At 38.1% G+C, this 20995-nt stretch overlaps 1 protein-coding gene across 4 annotated transcripts in view; it reads right to left on the reverse strand.

Annotated features, from left to right (window-relative positions):
- The window catches only part of QSER1 (glutamine and serine rich 1), a 47757-nt gene that overhangs the window by 20211 nt on the left and 6551 nt on the right, over positions 1-20995 (reverse strand). For 2 of the 4 annotated variants that reach the window (XM_075048195.1, XM_075048192.1), the window contains exons 2-4: positions 9616-9728; positions 8157-8321; positions 1106-4813 (exon numbers count right to left, since the gene is read on the reverse strand). In XM_075048195.1, coding sequence (XP_074904296.1) covers positions 1106-4813; positions 8157-8321; positions 9616-9728 — 3986 coding nt within the window. Of the gene's footprint in view, positions 1-1105; positions 4814-6904; positions 6965-8156; positions 8322-9615; positions 9729-20995 lie in introns of those variants that run through there. The other 2 variants (XM_075048193.1, XM_075048194.1) reach the window with 2 other exon arrangements.

Below are 20995 nucleotides of genomic sequence, written 5' to 3' on the forward strand. Positions count from 1 at the left end.
TATCATGTATTCCGCAATCTGTTTCCATTATTTTAGGTCTGACTACCACAATTTAAGTTCAATTGTGCTATGTATTTTTCAGTAAATCATGTTAGCTCTACAGAAGAAAACAACTCCCTCTTTCCTTTAACCTACAAGGAGAAAAAAATTACTTCATTCTATTTTGTTAAGAATCAGCCTATGGGTTGTAGGTCCCAAGAAGAGTTTAAGAAATGTTTCATTTTCTCCCTGCGATTATTTTGGAAGGTAATCGTATTTCTCCTGAATTAGTACAGTTATGTGATTGTCTGGATAGTCTTTAATTACTTATCAGAGAAAACAAACTTCGTTGAAAAGGTCTATCTAGGCAAAAATATACTATATATTAAAAATACTTCAAAACCAAGCAGCATCAGTTAAAAGCTACAAATGCCAACGTACACCATAGATGTAATACAAGTGAAACTGAGAAGTGTGTGGAAAACTAACTGCTATGATCAGTGGTTGCTGCCTGCCCCTCCCTGCCCAAAACAACCCTTCCCAAATTTTGTTCTTTTGCTAGCAATGTATCAACACAGAGCTACAACACTGCTGATTAATATTGCTGAAATCAAAGTCAAATGACTCCCATCTTGGACAAGACTAGTCAAACCAGTGCTCAGTTTCCAAGTGCAAAATTGTTTTCATAAACATATTCTGTGCAACACTATCATCACAGAAAGTGCACATTTAACTCTACCTAAGAAGAAATTAACCTCTGCTGATGGCAATTTTTTAAAAATAGATTTAAAACCTCTGACATGATGGTTTGTCGAGGTTTCCAGGTAAAAATCATATTTAGTATTCTAAGCCAGAGAGGAAGAGAACAGACACCTTATTCCAATTCTGGGCTAAAATAAGAGTCCTACTTAAGTAGCATGAAAAAGTTCACCTACATGTTTTCTAATTGTGGAAAACACTAGTTTAGTCAACACACCTTTTGAACAGAACTCTTAATTATGGCTGTGATTAAAACCAAAACCAGTCAAAACCTTTACCTGAACTGAAGATAGCTAAAATAATTCTTTATTTTTTTCCCATCAGCTAGAGAAATCTCCTTCAACATATGCACTTGTAACTGTTTTACCTGCTTTGTTCTTTCTATCAGATGTATCATCCAGGGCTGACAATGCAGTAGAGATGCTCTTCTGAAGATCGTGGTTACCCCCCACAGAATCATCTTCATCAGAAGAAAATGAAGGCAACGTTTCTAAATTTTTCTTAAGTTCTTCATCAGCTTTTTTGGTTGGACTTTCTCCACTAACCTCAGCAGCCACAGGTGCTGCTGCTGCTGGCTGAGGCTTTGCAGAGGACTGTAGGCAAGGGGCACGAATTATCTGGGTAACCGGTCGCCTAGTCCTGTTTGGCATTCGTACAGCTGGAGCTGAAAACTGTTGCCTAGGCCCAGACTTTAGAAAGTCTAAAAAAGATGCAATAAATCCCGTTTTGACTTCAGGCTGTTTTTCTTCAACTTCTTTAATTTTTTGCCTCATTCTTTCCTGATGCTGGTAAGTATCATAACAACTTTCGGAAACAGGAGAAGAGTATGTCAAACATGAGTCATTTCCTCTTGAATTTTGACGTTTACACTGTCCACTTCTTTTCACCTGTTTCTGAATTGCACTGTCATCTTCTGCAGCATTTTTGTTTTGGCTTTTTCCTTTGCTTTTTTTCTTCTGAAGGTTCCCTTGAGTTAAATCTTGGCATTCTTCTTCAGTTCTACTAATGGTTCCATCTCCACTTTGGGGCACAGATAGTGTCTGCAATGGACCCTTTGACTGGTTACCTGCTACTGTACCCTCATCACCACCCATATTAAAATCATTCTCTGAAGCAGCACTTTCTTCACTTAGGCTCTTACCGCTTGAAACAAATTCTGTGTCTCTTGCATTCAGTGTGCCATCAGCAGAAGCATCATTATCTTCTTCAGATTCGTGACTGATGCTAGGTTGTTTCTTAACTGTAACAGCCCCTTGTTCTTGCTCTTCTTGACCAGGGCCAAGGGTGGGAGAGGTCATTCTTGTTGGTATGTTTTGATCAGGTGTTTCAATGTGTTGTTGATCAAGGTTCACAGGTTTTGTTTGTATTGCTGACACTGGTGTAAGATTTATAGTAATTTGGCCTCCGTTCAGAGAAATATTACCTATGCTTGCTGGCTTTCCAACTACAGTAGGTGAGGCACTGAAACCAGAAGACACATGTCTTACATCCATTGATCGGAACTGTGGTTTAGACTCCTCCTTATTTTCAACAGACTGGATTTCCTCTTCATTGGAAGCTGATTTGGCAAAATCAGATGGTGTCACTCCACAGGCTGCTGCTGTTGCTGCTAAGATGTCATCTACGTTGGATAATATATTCCTCTCATCGCTGAGAAGTATAGATTCTGGGAAACATATTGAACTAAGAGAAACAAACTGATTTTTTGAATCATGTTGATTTGTCTGAGTAAAATGATCTTTTGTTGTCAAATGCTGCTGTAGTGGTTTTGAGGGCTCAGATATGTCCATTTTCATTACTTCTGAATTCTGAGTATGAAGCTGTTGCTGAGAATGACCCCCATTACTTTGAATAATATGCCCGTCCATCTGAAGGAATGGATGTGTCACCTGTTGAGGACTCTGTATTCTTTGCACTTGCGGTGATGCCTTTGCTTGTCCTAAACTTGACTGCAGTATTGACTGATGAAGAATCTGCAAGTCACAGGCTGACTCCAGAAGTACCTGTGCACTGGGCAAACACAGCTGATGACCATGTCTTAAAGCATGAGGTTGAACCTGCGATGGTGTATTAATGACTTGGCCTTGCTGTTCTTGAGCTTTACTTTCATGTACCTTATGCATAAGAGAACGTTGCTGGTTTAGTTCTTTAGCGCTTACAGTTACTTGTGTTGTTTGCATTAAATTAGCTGTCTTTTTTATATCATGGCTTAGGCTAGTGATATGGCCAATGTGTTGGGAAAGCTGTTCCACAGAATTGACCATTCTTTCATCTTTTTTTGTGCCTTGAAGAGTAAGTCCAACAACTTGATCTTCAAGACGAGAGTTACTTCTGATTACACTTTGAGAGTATCTGTCATCTGCCTTCGAGACCCTATAGGATGCATCCTGAGCACTGATTTCCTCGTCAGTTAGCCTTTGAGTGGAAGATTCAAGAGTAGCTTGCTGTTGCAATGCCTGCATATCCTGCACTGATAATTCCTCCTCTTGTTTTGATGAGGCATACAAATTAGAGTCAGACTTCCTTTTAACGTATGACTTTGCTTCTGAGGAAGGCCTATTGTTCTGCAGTGTCTGTGAATGAGCTGGGGAAGCAAAAGGAGGAGACTGGACAGATGGCAAAAACTTTTGAGACTGCGGAGAGGAGGATTCTTGTGACTGAGAGTTCTGAGAAGAATGTAAAGAAATATAGCTCTGATTAGGACTTGAGGCTGGAAGAGTTTGTATCCGAGGAGAGGCATTAAAGGAAAGGGAAGGTGATGTTAATGTTAAAGACTGCCCTGAAGAATAGCTTTCTGAAGGACTAACAGCTGATAAAACTTGTGATTGAGATGAAAAACTAACTTGGGATTGGCTAACTGGAGATAAACCCTGAGAGTGACTAGAAGAGTAGCTCTGAGATTGGCTGACTGAAGAAAGTTCCCTCGTTTGCCCAGAGTAGTTCTCATTTGGAACTGAAGTCAATACCTGTTCCTCCGAGGAGTAACTTAGAGTTTGACTATCAGAAGTAATAGTCTGCGATTGCCCAGAAAAAGTCAACGTTTTATACAGTGAGGGCAGCTTCTCAACCTTGCTGGATGAGAAATCCTGTGAGTGACTGACAGGTGGCACATTCTGAGCCTGGGATGAAATGTAGTTTTGGGACTGGCTGACCGACAAGAGACTTGGGAGCTGTGCTGTAGAATAGATCTGTGCTTGGCCTGTAATGACAGAACTCTGGTTTTGTGCAGTTTTGGCATAGCTTTGTGTCTGCACAGTGGGAGCTACACTTTGAGGTTTGGGGGTCTTCGTTGACCTTGGAGGCTGCTTCGTGGAACAGTTTTTCACTTTTGATGTGGAAGCAGATGGAAAACCAGGTGATGGAATTGCAGATGTGTACGACTGAGCAAGTTCCACTGTGACTTGAGAAGTCTTCTGCTGTGGTCCTCCATTGCTCACCTGAGTAACATCTCCAACTGGACTGCAAGATAATGCTGAGTGCCTAGAAGTATCCTGAAAATTAACTCCACTTGTACTCGTTAAATAGCTGTGTAAGGAATGCTGTGAAACAGTCAGTTGAGCCTGAACAGACTGAGTACTTGAAGGCCGCTGATGGTGTTTAATAACACTACATTCTCGCTGAAGTGCTCTATCGATAGAAGCAGTGGAACCAGTAAAGACAGATGTGCTATATGCCTGAGAAACCTGCTGAGCTCCTCCAAGGGTTGAAGGCAACAAACTAAATTGAGGTTGCAGAAGATGGGGTGCAGATTCTTGAGCAGAACGATATGTTGATGACTGAGGTGGTATACTGGTACTTAAAACAGAACTGCCTAGGCGCTCAAATGTCAAAGCAGTTGGAACAGTGCCTTGCGATGTTTTAATCTGTAATAAAGGATCATGGGTAGTTAAGAGACCATTTGATGTAGCACTGAAAGTAGTATCTTGAAGAGTAAGAGAAGGGGTAGTAGCAAAGTTTCTACTGCTGAAAGTGTTGGGATGCTGATATGCTGATAAAGCAGATGTTGGTGGAAATGTTCCAGAGGTTGGCAAAGCTCCAGTAACAAATAGTTCTGTGGCTGTTGAGGAATGCATACCTGGAAAAAACAAAAACAAAACAAGAAGGGAAAAAGAGCATAAGGGAGCTTTACAAGTTACAACACTGCATTTCTATAACTCGTTTAATTGTAAGATCTTACAGCATTTACAAATGTAGCCTTCTTTAGAACCATCACCCTTTTCAACAAAAAACATATAAAGGGAGGCACTTATTGTAGGTAATTTTCAAACTGGAAGTGCAGGTTTTTTTAAGAATTCCAAATTCTATACCTACAGTGAATGGCCAAGGGAAAAAACTCATATCCCCAAAATGCAAATTGTGGATAAAAAAAATTGTACAGGACTAATTCTGCTTTGAAACTGAAGGCTCTTTATTAGTTTTTATTTCAGTTTAAAAAGAGGTTCATAGTAGAGGACAACTGATCAAAAGCCCGGGACGCCTATAAGATACAGTAAAAAGGCAAAATTACACCTTACCAACTGTAATACATACACAGGTAAAGAAGCAATTCCATCTCCTGCATTTACCCTCACCAATACTTTTATAACTCACTTTATGTGAAACATTTCAGAGCTCACAGTGAAATAGCTAACAGCCTATACACTTTGCAATATAAGTTTCTTAAAGGAGGGCTTTGACTTTCAATACAAAGAATAACTATGATTTGTATGCTTTCTAAAGTAAGAGTCCAAAATATCCACAGACAGCAACTATCTGCACAGTGCAATAGCAACTATCCAACTGAAAGGTATAATATTACTTATTTGCATCCGGACATTGGTATGACATCCTGGCTTAAACAAGATTTCTCAACAGAATATACTATTCCAACTGAAATAGGAGCGTGAAATTCCCTTGCAAGCTTTGGGGCTTACAGCAGTGATCCATATGATTCAGTGCTTTTCACGCTTTAGCTTGCAGGTACTGGTGAAGTTTGTGTACTATTTCCAAAATCTATGAATAAAAGCGAAGAAGATGAGTTTATTCTCAGAGAGGCTTAAACTTCTTGTAAAGGAATCTGTAAAGGAACAATTTCCACTGGGAAATTTGCAAAAGTATGCGAATCAGAAAAAAATCAAAATCACTGGTATAATTTGACTTTTTTCAGTTCTTCCTGGATACTTGAAACAGCTTTTAGCTTCAGATCATTTAAGAATAAATAAAAAAAACTCTCAGTAAATAAAGCTTGTTTTGAGAGAAATACTTCAGTTTAAAAAAAAATCAATTTTCATTTTAAAATACAAGAAGACGTCTTAAACTGATTGCAACTTAATCATACAATTGCTTTGGAAGTTTCAGATGAAGCTGCGAAAGAGTCTTTGTTTCTCCCTTCCAGTTCAAGACAAACTGATATGAAGAGATGTGATACTGAAGGAATGCCACAGTATTCTTCCTTAGTCAACAATAAGGTCTTTCTGAGTAACAAAGTATCAGCAGTGTTTTAATGCTTTTTTTTTTTTTTTTACTATTCTAAAAAACTGCAACATCATGTACAACTGGGTTCTCTTTTACTAATCCCTACCACTAACACAAAGGTAGGGGCAGCACCTGGAAGCATCAAAGAAGGGGAAGAATTTATACCTATTTTAACTGCAGATGTTCATTTCTCATCTAACCTGTATTTTTCCCTTCTCCTCCATAAATTAAAGCCTTCCTATTACACAGGTAATTTGTTAAATCAAACAAGAGCCAGTCACAGAAGCACTATTATGTCAGAACTGCTGAGTTTTATATTTCACTTTTGTAGAGCAGCAGACAAAAGGTATGGCAAAGGTAGTGAGTTGTGTGCACAGATACCACCCACTACCCTAAGCAATCAGAACACTGATAACACATCCCACATATCAAAGGAAGACTTGGTAGGACAATACAAGAAACACACTATTCCTGTTTTCCCCCCCAAAATCAGCAGTTGCAGGCTTTGGAGAAAAACCCAAAGTAAAAAACCCTTCTAAAGAAAGGTCACCTTGAAGAGCGAAGAATGCTTGTTTTCCCTCATCAAAAAAAGTTTGTAGAAGACAAAGCTCTCAAAAGACAGTTGGGAGGACTGAGGGATACAGAAAAGCAGCAGAAGTATTAAAGGACAACAGAAAGCTCAGAGAACTGGTAATATTGAAAATGGGCTTACTGATGAGTTCTTAGTATTGAGTACTGAGAAGTCTCTCAATCACTGGTATCAACATCAAACCCGACCCACAGCATGTCTCCCCATTCTTCACAATTCACTGTTAGGCAGGCTGCAATGGAGAAAATGCTAGGACGAAGAGAAAAAAAGATTTCTTCCCAGCTGACAATCTGATGTGAGGATGGGTCATCAAAACTCTAAACACCACTGATTTATATTAAGATTTTTTGACAGACTAACAGTGTGCGTCATCTGTGCTCCTGCATATCTGCTTTTGTTCATGATGAATAAAAAGCCACATTCTGTCTTCTTAACTTTTTGAGTAGCTCTTCATGGAATGCAGCTGCACATTACACTTAACAGACCAAGTGCAAACTGTCAACAAAAGGATTGTTCAACTCTTCCCTCTTCCTACCTTATGCCTCCTCCCTAAATCAGAACCAGTGATCATACAGCTGCACTGAGACACAGATCTGCTTGCTGATACAGTGGAAAACCACTCCACCAAAGGAAAAAAAAACACCCAAACTTTTTCTGTCAGATGAGTGAATAGATCTGATTTACTGCACAGCTGCATAATTACTACGTAAGCTTAACCATAACTTGAAGCTACCCACAGATGCAGTAGCAACACTTATCTTGGTGTGGCTGTCTACAGCAAGCTCAAAATATGCAAAGTTTCCTGCTCTGCACAGAAGGCTTGACAGATGGGAGAGGTTTATAGAAGGCAGACAGTCTGCCAAAAAAGACAGCATGTTTGTTTATTTGTAAATTAGATCACTTATTTCTATGCGACATGCACCTCAGACCTTCTTTTTGAGAACACCTTGATCATTACTTCTGTGTACAAAGGGGCTAGACTTTTAATAGTAATATCACAGAATAACTATGACAGGGAACAGAGTTTGAGAATGAAAGATCTGCTAAGGTGTACAGGTAGTCTACCTGAATATGCTTATGGTGTTAGTGAGACTAATTCGAAACAAAGTTGGAGAATAAATTTGACTCGTTAGACAAAGTAATATCCTATACATCTAAATTCCTTCTAAACAATTAGAACTTGTGTTCATATAATTCTTCTAATATAATTCTTCTGCTAATATAATTTCACTGATTTTGAGATTTTTAAATACCAAGATGGAAAAGAGGTAGAAGACACGTAGCCTTTTCAGTTAGTCAGGATATTTTTGTTTCAAATTCTCCCAAACATTCAATATAATCATAACAAAATTTTATTTCAAGAGAAATTTTTCACCTGTCTGCCAGGAAGGAGCCCTGAATTGTGGTAAAAGGGTAGATCCTGAAGAGACTGCCTGAGCGGTACGAGACTCAATAGCAGAGAGAAAATTCATAACTGAAGAAGTTTCCTTAGTGTTACTTCCAGCACTGTGCATACTGGTATCAAATATTCCTGAAAGACCTAGACGAGGGTGGAGGGAAATGAAACAAAACAGACAATTCAGATGAACTTACGAGAAGCTCAATCAAATAACAGGGATATACATTTGTAATTCACTAAAAAGAACCTCTGAAACATGAGCAATATTATTAAAGTACATTGATTTTTTCAGTGTTTAACTGTTTTACAGTGTTGCAACTGTAAACTGGAACTTGAGTATACATTTTAAAATCTATTTTTAAATGTATGCCAAATATGATGCTTTAAAATGGTATTTAGGTACACCAATAAAATTCTCCCTTCATCTGAAGATTCACTGTCCCATTTTTTCACATGAACTGTTTAAACATTCAGAATTCCTTCTGCACTTCTCCGTATCAACCTTCTCCTCCTTTGGGCAGCTTGTAGCAGTTCGGTCTTCTCTGTAGGACTGGCACAAGGCAAGGGGTTTTGGTTGCATTCCCCGTTTCAGCAAACACCTTTGTGTGTTCCCTGTTGCTTACACCTTTCAATGGCAGGGGGCTCAATGGGCAGCACTGGAGAGATGCAAAGTTTTGAGTAACTGAGATTATGTCAAGACTGCAGGATCTGCACCCTGAAACATTCCCTGCAGTTCTGACCCTCTATCTTCCTGATTGAGGACCTGGCCAAAAGACTGCAGATTCCAGCCAGCACATTAGCTCAACTATCTTTCCTTAGAAACTGGGTTGCAAAGCGAGTGTGAAGAGGTCATGCCCTGTCTTCTCCTGACATTGAGACACTAGAATATCAGGATCACAGACAGATCCTGATGCAGATGTTAACATAGCCTAACCTGCTACTATATTTAAAGTAAATTTTCACTTTCCCCCAGCACTATGTCTTAATTTGCACATGTAAGTACTAGCAACAGCGTGTTCCAACTTGAATTAGTTTTGCTATTTGCTTTATTTTAAAAGAACTGGCATGATTCCTGCAGCTGGCTTTGAGGCATAGTTAATGTTTGGCCCTTATGCATAGGCCAAATCCTGAAACGCTGTATTTTAAAGAATAAATGCAGTTTCTTTAAGAACAAACAGTAAGTAACTGAGCATAAACCCCCTCTTATATTTTCCTTTCTACTTATGACATTTTGATAAAAGCTAACAACTGATTGTTAACTTTCTACTACAAACTCAGCTTTTCTAATACCACTTGCCACCACCTGCAAGACAAACTCCCTCTGATTATAAAATTCATTCAACTTGAATCTAAATTACATAACAGGTTGGTTTTTTTGTTTGTTTGTTTTTTTCTTTAGCTATTTAAGCTGTATTCTCATGATATGGACAGTTACCAGTAGGATGGTGCGTAGTAGAGTATCCAGGAACCTGATGAGAAGCTGTGTATGTCTGTCTGTGAAGAAGATCTGTTTCTGAATGTGATGAGTGTCCTCCTCCATAGCTTAAGCTAAGGAAGAAATTAAACATTATTAACAAAAATATACAGCTACAGAGACAAAGTACAACTATGAAATCCCAACCACAAGCCAAAAAGTTGCAGAAATAAAAGAGAACACAAGCCCAAGATCTGACAGATGTGGTTGTGCTAGGACATCGCTAAAAATGTTAAGCAGATAAAAAAAGTACTACAAAACCTAAAAAGCCAAGGAGGGGGTGGCGGAGGAAACCAACCTTACAAAAATTGAAGTTCATCACAGAAAAGTCTACAAAGGACTAGGTTAGAAAGACAGAGGTCTTCCTAGTTCAACTGTAAGAAACACTGGATGGACATTTTTCGTAATGATTTACTGATATAAAGTCTGCAAAGCACATGACTACAAATACATGCCCACTTTAACATCGCAGTTTCTGATTCCATTAAAACTTACAGGACCACATTTAATACAAAGGCTGAAATGACTAGGAAGCTGCAGGAGCAATGGGTTTGTAAAGATTTTGTTAGTTTTAGTACAATTCTAACAAGATTGACAGTGAGAGCACTAGCAAGTGACAAATCTCAGACTTCAGACCTCCTAGCATTAAATACAAGTCAATGATCCACAGTTTTTATTTAAAATTTTGAAATGAGTCATCTAAATTAACACGATGTTTTAATCAGGCTTAATGGAAAGCAAACTGAAAATATAGTGTCTGGGCCCATACAAAAGCAATAATGCAGAAAATAAACACGATCTAAACAACAAGTAACGTTAGGAAACTGCCAGAAGTGCCAATGATTTCCAACTTAAAAGGCAGAAAAAGGAGGGGGAAGCAAAACAAAATCCCAAAACTTTCAAGCTTCCACAGATTCAGCTCTGTGCAGCACCTGTCAAATAGAAAAAATGAAAGCCCGCATGACCAAGTAACCATTTATCTTCTTCTCTTCTCGCCTTTTGGACATTAAGTTTATAGGTAGCTGCTACTTACTCTAGTGCACATGTGAGATTGCTTTAAGTTCAAAATTCAATTGTAAGTAGATGCCAAAAAAACCCCAATGGCAAAACCCACAGCCCTCCCTGCTGACTGCTGTAAGGGAGACTTCCCTTATCCTCTTTCATCCCCTGGGATGAGGGGGCAGTCGCTCTGCATAAGGGAAAAATTGAACACTTGATGCCAGGAATCATGACATCATGGGAAACTTTTATAGAAGTCACCAAATAATATAAAAACTGGCAATATTACTGGATTTGCTTCATTTTCATTAAGACAAGAGGAGGCAGTGGAGATCTGACAAGCCTGTAAGAGCACTGTGAACTCCCCACATTATGAACTAGCAAAAGCCTGTCTGCAAGGGACATAACATTTTAGACTTCCAGATCAACTTCTGTGCCTGAGATGCACTAACAGGGGTTATTATTTTCCGTTTCAGCTGCTTATAGCATAGCAATGCTCCTATAGTCAGCGTGCCAGATTAAGGCACAAGCCTAAAGAACGAACTAAAATCCTTTGAAAAAAAAACAACCATGGCTACTGCTTTTCTCAGTTGCACTCACTGTCTAGCACTTTAACACCTTTCACAGCAATAATTACCATTTAGAGAATCACCAAACCTCAATTCAGAGTCTGCACATCAATGTGCTTGTGTTGTAGAGGACAGATATTTGTGCAGTTCAACACTATGTATCAGCAACTGATTCCTATTGCATGCTGACTGAAATCTAATGATTTGCATCATTACTATGGACAATTGGCAGGCATGATTTCATGACACTGTAGGTTACTTTTTGATTTACAGCATTAAAAATTTTTATTATTTCCAGACAAAAATATTACAATTGTGTTCTGCACATAAAACATGATGCATGTAATAAAGCCATTTAAATGCCAATATTTTCACAAGACAAATTTTAAAGTTAAGGTGGTTTGGTTTCTTTCAACAAACTTGCATAGCTAGAAAAAACGTAGCATTTAGGACACATGTTGTTTTCTTCAGATTTAAAAAAAAAAAACACGTTTCTAAACTGAACCATGCTAGCACATGCATTGTTAGCAAGAATTATCTTCAGCAACACAAATGCTGATCTTGTGAAAACTTTCCATGTGTAATAGGTTTTACTTAGCTTTACTGTCAAGTTTTCTTAAAGCATTTACCTATACATAAGTATGTGATGCTGACTTTCCTTTCATACACATTTAAAAGGCAAACTATGAAGTCATACTACATATATCTCTCATACAGCGGAACACCTTCCTTTTCCTGTTTCAGGTATTTTCAGGTCGAGGGGCATGTTTGGCCTTGTAGTGGTGTTCTAGGCAAGCGGGCCTACACTTTGCAGCAAAAATCCTTCCAGATGAGGCGAGACCCACAAAAACCAGTACAGATTACATCAGGTAATATTGCATCATTCCTCCTCTTACACTGTAACAGTAAAAGGTCATACTGGATGAACTTTACTTTAAATTAACCACCTGAAAATTTGGGAAGTTGAAAAATTAGTTTGCTGTAGGGTTTTTTGTTGTTGTTGGTTTTTTATTTGAAATGTCTACTCTGGTTGTTTGGTGAAGATTATGGATCATTTCCCCCTCTTCACTCCCTTGCAATAAACACCATTTTTATAAAGGAAAGGTACAGTATACACAAAGACTACAAGACAGCCTAACACACAAGCTTGTAGACATGAGGCAGAACGCTCTGAATGATAACAGCAACTTGTAAAAGAAACTTGGACAAAGTCTTTGTAACACAGAGGATGCTGGAATTAAGACTGGGATACAACATAACCTCTAGTCTTAGGCTCTCAAAAACCTTGTTAATTACTAGAATCTCAAAATTCTACTAATTATGAACATCATAAGAACACTCAAAGTATACAATGCCTTTTTTTTTTTTTTTCCCCATACAAACTCCCAGGTCATAGTTAATGCAACCGCAACCTCAAAAATGAATCTGCCTTTCAATAAAAACATTGTATTTATTAGAACAGTTAATTGTTTATTGTATAATTACTAGTTGCTGGAATGTAGATTCTTATCTCAAAAAAAACCCCTGCATATATGCCTTCAGTTTACATAAGCTTATCCTAAACACAAGCACAGCAATCTGAAAGAAGATTACTGCCTTAGGGTTTCTTTTTATAAAATTTAGCTTTTAAACAGACGAACTTATACAGCATGTAATTCGCATATCAAAAATACATTAAGCGTGGCAAATAACATTACGGGTATCTACCCTTTTGTACTCTGGTTTCAAAGTTTGTTAAAATTCCACATGAGTTCTCACTTGTACTGAAATGTCAGATTAGTTACTGAAGGAACATTCACATTACTTGGTACTTTTTTGTTTGTTATCAGTAGTTGCTATATAGTGTTCCAAAACCACCTCCCCCTTATCACTGATGTATCACAGTGATTTCTCACTTCTACTGGCGTAGTGAACTGCACAATGGAGTGATTACTGGTAGAAAGTAACACAAAATTGACATATAAATTTGGAAAATAGTTCCCTCTGAGGTATTTTTCATTGAAAAGGTCCATTCAATTTTAATATAATATTTAAGTGTTCTTTTAGAGATGTCTTGTAAAGAGCCATCATTATTTGACATTGCTGTAAGGATGCAATAAAAAAATCCTTATGACAATGAAAGTGAAATGACTCAAATATTAATGTTTTTTTCAGCTACATCAGCTGGGCTAATAGAAGATTATTACCTCTCCAGTAAAATTTGTGGAAGAAAATGTATAGTGTTTGCAGTCAATTGTTACTAAAATACCTCAACCTTGATTTACAATTCCTTTTTGTTAGCCCATATTAAGTCCTTCCTGAATCAACTCTTCACATACCTGTCTATATTGCTATTCTTATGATAATTAATTTCCACCGCATTCTTCAATCTAACAGTTCATATGAATTTCAGTCTCCAACTGCAAAGGGTTATTGGGTTACATTGCACTTATCACCCTCCTCACCTGCCAACACAATTATCTGGTCTGCATTTTACAGAAGTGATAGATGTGTTTCTTAATTTCAAACTCAAATGGAAGGATCACTTTTACAAGGAAACAAAATGTAGTTGCAATAATCACTGGACATATAATTAAGGCTTTATTTTTAATTCTCTCATTGTCTTCAAATAAGCTTGGTCTCCTAGGCATCCATACAGAATGAAATACAGAAACAAACCCACTTTAAACAAGTATCTTACTTTACTTGATACATAAAGTATCATTACATGGAAAGAGGGCATTTTCATCTGTCTACTTTGTTTTCTAGATCAATTTTCATTAAAGCTTAGCAATTTTTAAGTTGTTGGTTTGGGGTTTTTTTTGTTGTTGTTGGGTTTTGGTTTGGGTTTTTTTGTTGTTTGGGGGTTTTTTTAAGTTTAGTAACAGCAATTACTCAAATTCTAGGGAAACACATAACGCCTACGTGAAAACCAGACCTGAACTTTTAAGCAGTAAAAGATACTTCTGGGTGCAATACCTTGTTCTTTCATTCTTAGGCACTTGTAACTTCTGCCTCTGACACAAAGGAAAATTGCTAAAAAGCCACATTAAATCAAAGAGCATTTTCAAAGTATTCCAACGGTGCAGGCCGCGCTCAAAGTGAAACCGGACACCTACAAGACAAGTATTTGCACAGGAAACTCCTGACTGCGGGAGAAATGAGAAGGCCCCGTGCTCCCACCACCCCAAGAGGGGAAGCCTCAGCACCCCAACCTCGGGCTCCCGCGCAGGCTAACGAGCCTGAGATCCAAAACAACCAAACCCAACAAAACAAAAGGCAACAATGCAGCACATGCCATACAGGTGATCAGATTTGATTTCGCCTTTGGGCAGCCTGCTCGACCTCACTGAAAACAAGAGGAGCTTCCTGACTCCTGCGGGAAGATGCCTAGGCATATGGTCCATTTCTAAATAAATCACCCAAAAGGAAATTAAAAATACAGCGATAGCCTCGAACTGACAAGGAAATACCTTAAAACTCACACTTGGCATTTTATCTGACTTGAGATATATGTGAAATAGGGGAAATAGTACTCAAATTTCCCCCTCCACCCCAAAGCTCTGACACTTGGCAAAGGAGTCTCTCCTCAACCAGCTCCTTAGCCATGCAATAGAGAGCTCCAGTCAGAGGCTGAAAGCAAAGCCGCTTAAGATCCGAACACCATAAAAACAAACATATTTCTAAATACTAAAAATACTGTTATAAATATAAAATATATAAACTGATATGCAGCTTACATCTCTTTTTGTCCACTATATTTGATTTTAAACATGTAAAATACAATTCCAGCTTGCATTATCTGTTGGCAGGTTCATATTTATAATTGTTTTAATGTTAGATATAATATTTAATATTTTGCTTAAATATTTATCTTTGCTAATTTGCCTTTATTCACAGCATCCCATGGAGACAGAATGTAATTACTTGCAAACATTATGTCAATTTAATACAGATGAAATTGAGGGTAAGTGACCTTTTAGCCAGCATGTGCTTCAGCTGCCCATTCTAACAGCAACCGAGTTCACCGCCGTTTGCTGCAGTCTAACTAGAATGTGATTTGGCATCTAGGGCTTATCTACAGCTCAGAATAAAATTAAAATTTAAAAGCAATGTTATAGGTAGATATATTTAATCAAAAAATGGGTTTGATCTTGTATTTTAAAAAAGCAATGACTCTAAGAAAGCAGAATCATAAAGGATGGAGAGATTTGCCTAGAAAGTTGCTACTTAAATGCGTTTAACACTATTAATAGCATCAAATCACTCCTGTCCAATGGACAGGCCAATGCATTTCTGGAAGTTTAAAAGCAAGCCTGTACAAACAACAGAAAATGTTTCAGAAATTAATTCCAATGGAAAACAAAGGAAAACAAACTCCTGCTCAGCCCAGAGACTCATCTCAGGGCAAAATATTTACTTAGAAATGTATACAATGTGTGATTTTTCACCTCTATTTCCCAGCCTCAGACATACTGGGGCAGGGGGGCGGGAGGGCAGAGACTGCAAGAACAAAGTTGGTTCAAAGCTTGCAAATGTTGGCAGATTCAGGAAAAAATGGAAACCAGCCTACTCCCTGTATCTCATCCCCCTGATCCCCTCATTAGACGATACAAGACAAGACAATCCTTAACATTTGAAGATTCAACCAACATTTGCACAAAGAGAAAGAGTATTTAACAGTCTAGAACAGTTATGGTATCCACGAAACAAAAGAAAAAATAATCTGCTACTTGAAAAATACAGTCCACCACTGAGAAATCAGAAGAAAAGCATCCCTAAAATTAATACATCTTAAAAGGTATGGAAAGAGTTCCTTTAGGAACAGCATGTATCTTTAGCATTTGCTTGGCCTGTTTTTGAATTATCACATAAAAAATACATAGATGTCAAGATTTTTAGGTATTATTAACCATCTAATAATATTATTCTTCAAGATAGAAAATTACTTTTAGAAAGATGGAAAATACAGAATCAGGCTCCAGTACTGTTATTTCAGTAAAACACAGAAGAGTATTTTATTGACAATCTCAACTGTTTGTTCACTATGTCACATTCTTCCCTTTTAATGTAATTACAGACTACATATTCAATGTAAAATAGATCAAATCATAACATACCAGAGGCAATCACCCTTCACTCTTTAATGAAAGATTAACTTAAAATTTCTGACATCAATTCATATGCAGAACCACCAAGCGCATGGCCGAGACTGCCATGACGTGGACCAAAGACTGCCTCAAGGTACTTGCGAGAGGAAACACTCATTACTTCCTTGCTTTCTAGGAGCTGAGATAGGAGCTTCTAAGAAATAGATTTTGAGGTAGAAAATTACATGCAGGCAACTGCCTGAATAAGCAAAAGTTCATGCTGTTCCTGTGATTCTTTCCCTGAATACATGTCGTATTTTAAGAGAGGAAAAAGACTTTATTAAAAAAGAGGTCCATCTCCCTTTTACTCCCCATGTTCATGTGTCTGAACTCTTTATGCTTGATCCTTTTAAAAATAAAAACCCCAAAACCACTTCAGGAAAGCCAAAATAGTCTGTTACTGGTACTTCAATACCTGAGTGCAAGTGCTGGCTTGTCTGATTAAGTAACCTGTGGAGTTCTTAATAACAAAGACAATTATAATTCCGTTTTCATAAGAATCAGTTAAACTATGTCTTGAAACTACATACATGAAAGCTAATATTCAGATAGAAATGAGCTATTTATAAACTTCAACTTCAGTTACTATGAGGGACTGGACAAACTACTTTATGTTCTTATTTTTTAAGGTATACAATCTAAATTGCCTTTTTGATGAGGTTATCTACAGTTGAAAAGCTGTACATTTAACAAAGTCAACTACCTTTTTTTTTAAATCATTATTGGCAGATATCACTACCACTTCTCTTGGCTTGGACAAAAATTCTCAGTAACCTAATCAGAGCAACTTTCTAAAAGAAATTCTATGGCTTACAAAAATCAGATGCACTACGAAAGCAAAAAAAAGAGTGAAGGTATTTTAAACTTAGAATTAAAATTCTAAATATGAGCTACTTCAGATTCTTTTAATGAGAAAGTCCAAAGCTCCCAGCACACTAGCAGGAACCCAGAAGCCAAAGAAGCATCCAGGACTTTCAGGCCCCCCCCGGCATGCCCAGGAGCAGGGCTGCAGGAACGGAGGTGACTGCCTGGCCACAGCAGCCCCACACCACTGCAGTCCCCCAGCCATCACCCCGTAGGGTGAGTGGGGCTGGCAGCACCAAGGCAGGTTTCTGCTGGAAACCCCTCGGTGTCCCATCAGGAATTTTCAAGGAATTCATTAAAATCGATTACACAAAACGTCCCACAAGAGAAAATGTCAACCATGTTTAGAACTGAGCATTGCAAATAAAACTGACTGTAGCGTGCTGTATCAGTTAGGAAGTTTTTTACAGCTTACCCACTTCCCCCCCGCCCTTTTCTACTGTAAGAGCACTACCAGCCTGCCTAAACTATTCTATAATAATGCCAGTTTTGAGCTCCTGATGCACTTTTTAAGATTTCAAGGTCTGGAGAAGAGCTTTCAGTGTTCCTGCTCTGAATATTGAAGCCTAACTTTGGTGTCCTTATTAACTCAGTATCATCACTCCCCACATCTAAACTGATACCAGTATGTCCACATTCACTCCCCAATTTATACTATAATGCAGTGTCAGAACTAACTTTAAGCCATTTGTTTGCCAAGCAATGTTTTAGGGGTTCACACATCTTCCCTGACAGCTTCTACTCTACTGCTCCCTGCAGAAAAACAAGTACCCATTATGGTCTGTGTAGCTTATGCCATGCAAAGAACTGCAATCTTCTTTTCTATCCTTTTGAGACACTGGATTATTTTGTCACTACATTTATTTATGCTCTTCTCTTACCTCTTCTCTATGAAAGAGCTTTCTCTTTACCCAGCATGGATATAATAGCTGTGATTTTTTTAAGTAGTAATATTTCTCTCCTACAGAGCTTTACTCACAATTTCAAAAGATTTTTGTAACAGACAGTAATGGAAATCTCACACTTTTTCTCCAGTATGTGATGCTATTCTGTTGTCAAAGGCATACTTGGAGATATCCGAAACTCTTCTCAAGATCATCACAGCATTAATGGTTGAGCACACAGCATAATCCTCTATTACGGTTGGTTGAGTTACACACAAAAAGATTTCATTACTTTTAATAATAAAATTTTATTTCAAAATATAAAAATCAGCAGAGCATTATCTCAAGATGTGGCTTAGCCACATCAGTGCCTTATTAAAAATACAATTCATTTCAGCTACTGAAATGCTTCTCAACCCTTATCCTCCCACAGTTATTACAGTGTCATATTTTGTGGCAAGCTTGAGTATTACCTTTGGGGTACTAAAGGAATGCTTGATATCCCATTTCTTAATAAGCTCTTTATTTTCCGATTATATGGAAAAGACAACGCTGAAGTGGAGATATTCATCATAAGAGGTAAAAGGTGCAAATATATATGTCCTATTAAATGACAGCGCGATCTTAGGCAACACCTCTTTTCATTACCTATCTCCAGGCACTTCACAGTTCCATAACCCATGAACTATCCTCTCCTTTAATTTAGGGAAACTAAGGCACAAACACTAACCCACTGAGATTTACAGCCGTCACAACCCAGTTTCAAATACTCAGTACTGAAATAAGAGTCGGTTTCTCAAGGTTTTGTGAAGTTAAAATTTTTTAAGAGCTCAGTACACAACATACTGAACCACTGTGAAGATTAGTGGCTTCACGGCTCCCAGCAGCAGAACTTGCACAGATCAAGGTGTCTACTCACTGCTTACATCGGAGACCACAAACCTTACCACCCTTGGTCATCTGTACAGCCTACAATTCAACACCATTAAATGGGCTCCAAGTCTTCCAGCATGCCTACATGGCCAGTACAGTGTTTTCCCCATCCCACAACACACTACAAGAGCTAAGCAGCTCATATGAGCTCCTTTAGATTCAATAAAGAGGCATCCCTATGACTAACACTACTTCTATCCCAATTTAGGAGGTGTGCCCAGGAAAGATCTAACATATTAACAACACACAGTTCATCGTAAAATGCAGGAGCAAGAGTCCTTTACATTAAAGGAAACATCACAGGGTGTTATTACGTAATTTTATATGGAAAATTAGCATAGTCCTTGAATTTAGCTCGTACACCTCTTCATCAGTGCTCTCTTCATCCTAAAACAGATTTAAATCTACATTTCTAACCTTGCAGAAATGACCCTGACTACCACATCGTCACCGTTTTTTATTTAGTTGAAAATACCATATGAACTCAGTTGCTTGTGAATGCTTCAACTAGAAAATGCACACAGTTCAAAGCTGTAGAAAAATAGTTACAGGTACATCGCGTTTATTTTGAGATGGGAAAAACTTCACTATATAAAACAAATTCCCCAAATATGCCCCAGATATTGATTTAAGATTTCCTGATATTCAGGCAGATGTCTAAACAAAAACAAGTATTAACAGAGATCAAAACTACACACAAACACACACACAAACTAAAAAATTCCTTTAATTGGTGAAAAACCTGTATTCTCTTTTAAAGAGAATAACAAAAGGGAGGTTTTTGGAAGGGAAAAGAAGAAAATCCCACCTCTCTTCAGTGGCACTGAGCATCAGTAACCTCCAGGTCACCAGCAACAACTGAAGGTAGTTAACAAATGGCTGCTGTTGAGAGTCCCAAGGAGTTAGTTTTCTAGGATCACTCTTTGTATAGCAAATGAGCAAATGTTCACAATCAAGAAAAACCTATTAGAAATCCTATTCTTGGCAGACTCAATAGAGAATAATGAAACAAGACTAACATAGGAATTGAAGGATTATTCACTGTCTAGCACTGGAATTTTTGACACGAAGAAGAGAGAAAGTAAACAGGATGTGGTGTGAAACACTACGTTGCCGTATTTCTGAAAGGGATTTCCTGGTCAGAAAAAAGTGCAACACGGAACATGCAACACACGCTGGTACATTCAGTATCACCACAGAACACCAGCCTGATTGCACACACACCACGCAAGTGCAGTGGCCATTTGCCTGGCATGTTCTGGATGTCCAAAAACTTTCAGAACAAGTTGCCAGACATCTGGAAACGCTAGACGAAGGGCTAAAGCGCACAAACTCTTCTCACGCAACACTGCCAGGTGAAAAAGAGGGCTATCTCCAATGAAATCTAGATGTATGACAGCCCCAAGTATAATTCATATAGGGTTATTAAAGAATAAATGTTCCTTAGTATCCTCCTATGTAAATACTATTACTCTAAGATAAGGATGCCTAAGGGTGCCTTCTTCCTGCTGAGTGTAATTGGTTACACTTACACAAGTCCTAAGCAAGCAACAGAGGTAGGCATGTAGAAGGAAGATGAAAAACATGAAAAGCAATACGGGCAAATAAAAGCTTGTCTAAACACATGTAGGTTCTTGCTGAATTGTTTTGGAATAAGAAACTTCAAGTATGCAGGAATTCAGGAGTAAAAGCTCCTTGCCCCTATTTATTGCAACCCATGGTCGCAGAGGTTCTGAGGATGCTCCAACTGTAAGTGCCCATTCATCCCTAACAGTCCATTCAAAGTAATAAAACAAGGAAGTAATATAAGAAGAGGTGACATAAAATAGCAGAAGTAAAACCAGAAACTACGAAATCTGTCCAGTGAGATAAGTAAATCTAGTACTGAATAACTAAGAGCTCCATCCTCTCTGAGCACATTATTTCTTTTTGCTTAAAAATTCTAAGAATTTTCCTCTCTGTC

This window comes from Buteo buteo, chromosome 16, assembly GCF_964188355.1.
Source record: "Buteo buteo chromosome 16, bButBut1.hap1.1, whole genome shotgun sequence".
Lineage (NCBI taxonomy): Eukaryota > Metazoa > Chordata > Aves > Accipitriformes > Accipitridae > Buteo > Buteo buteo.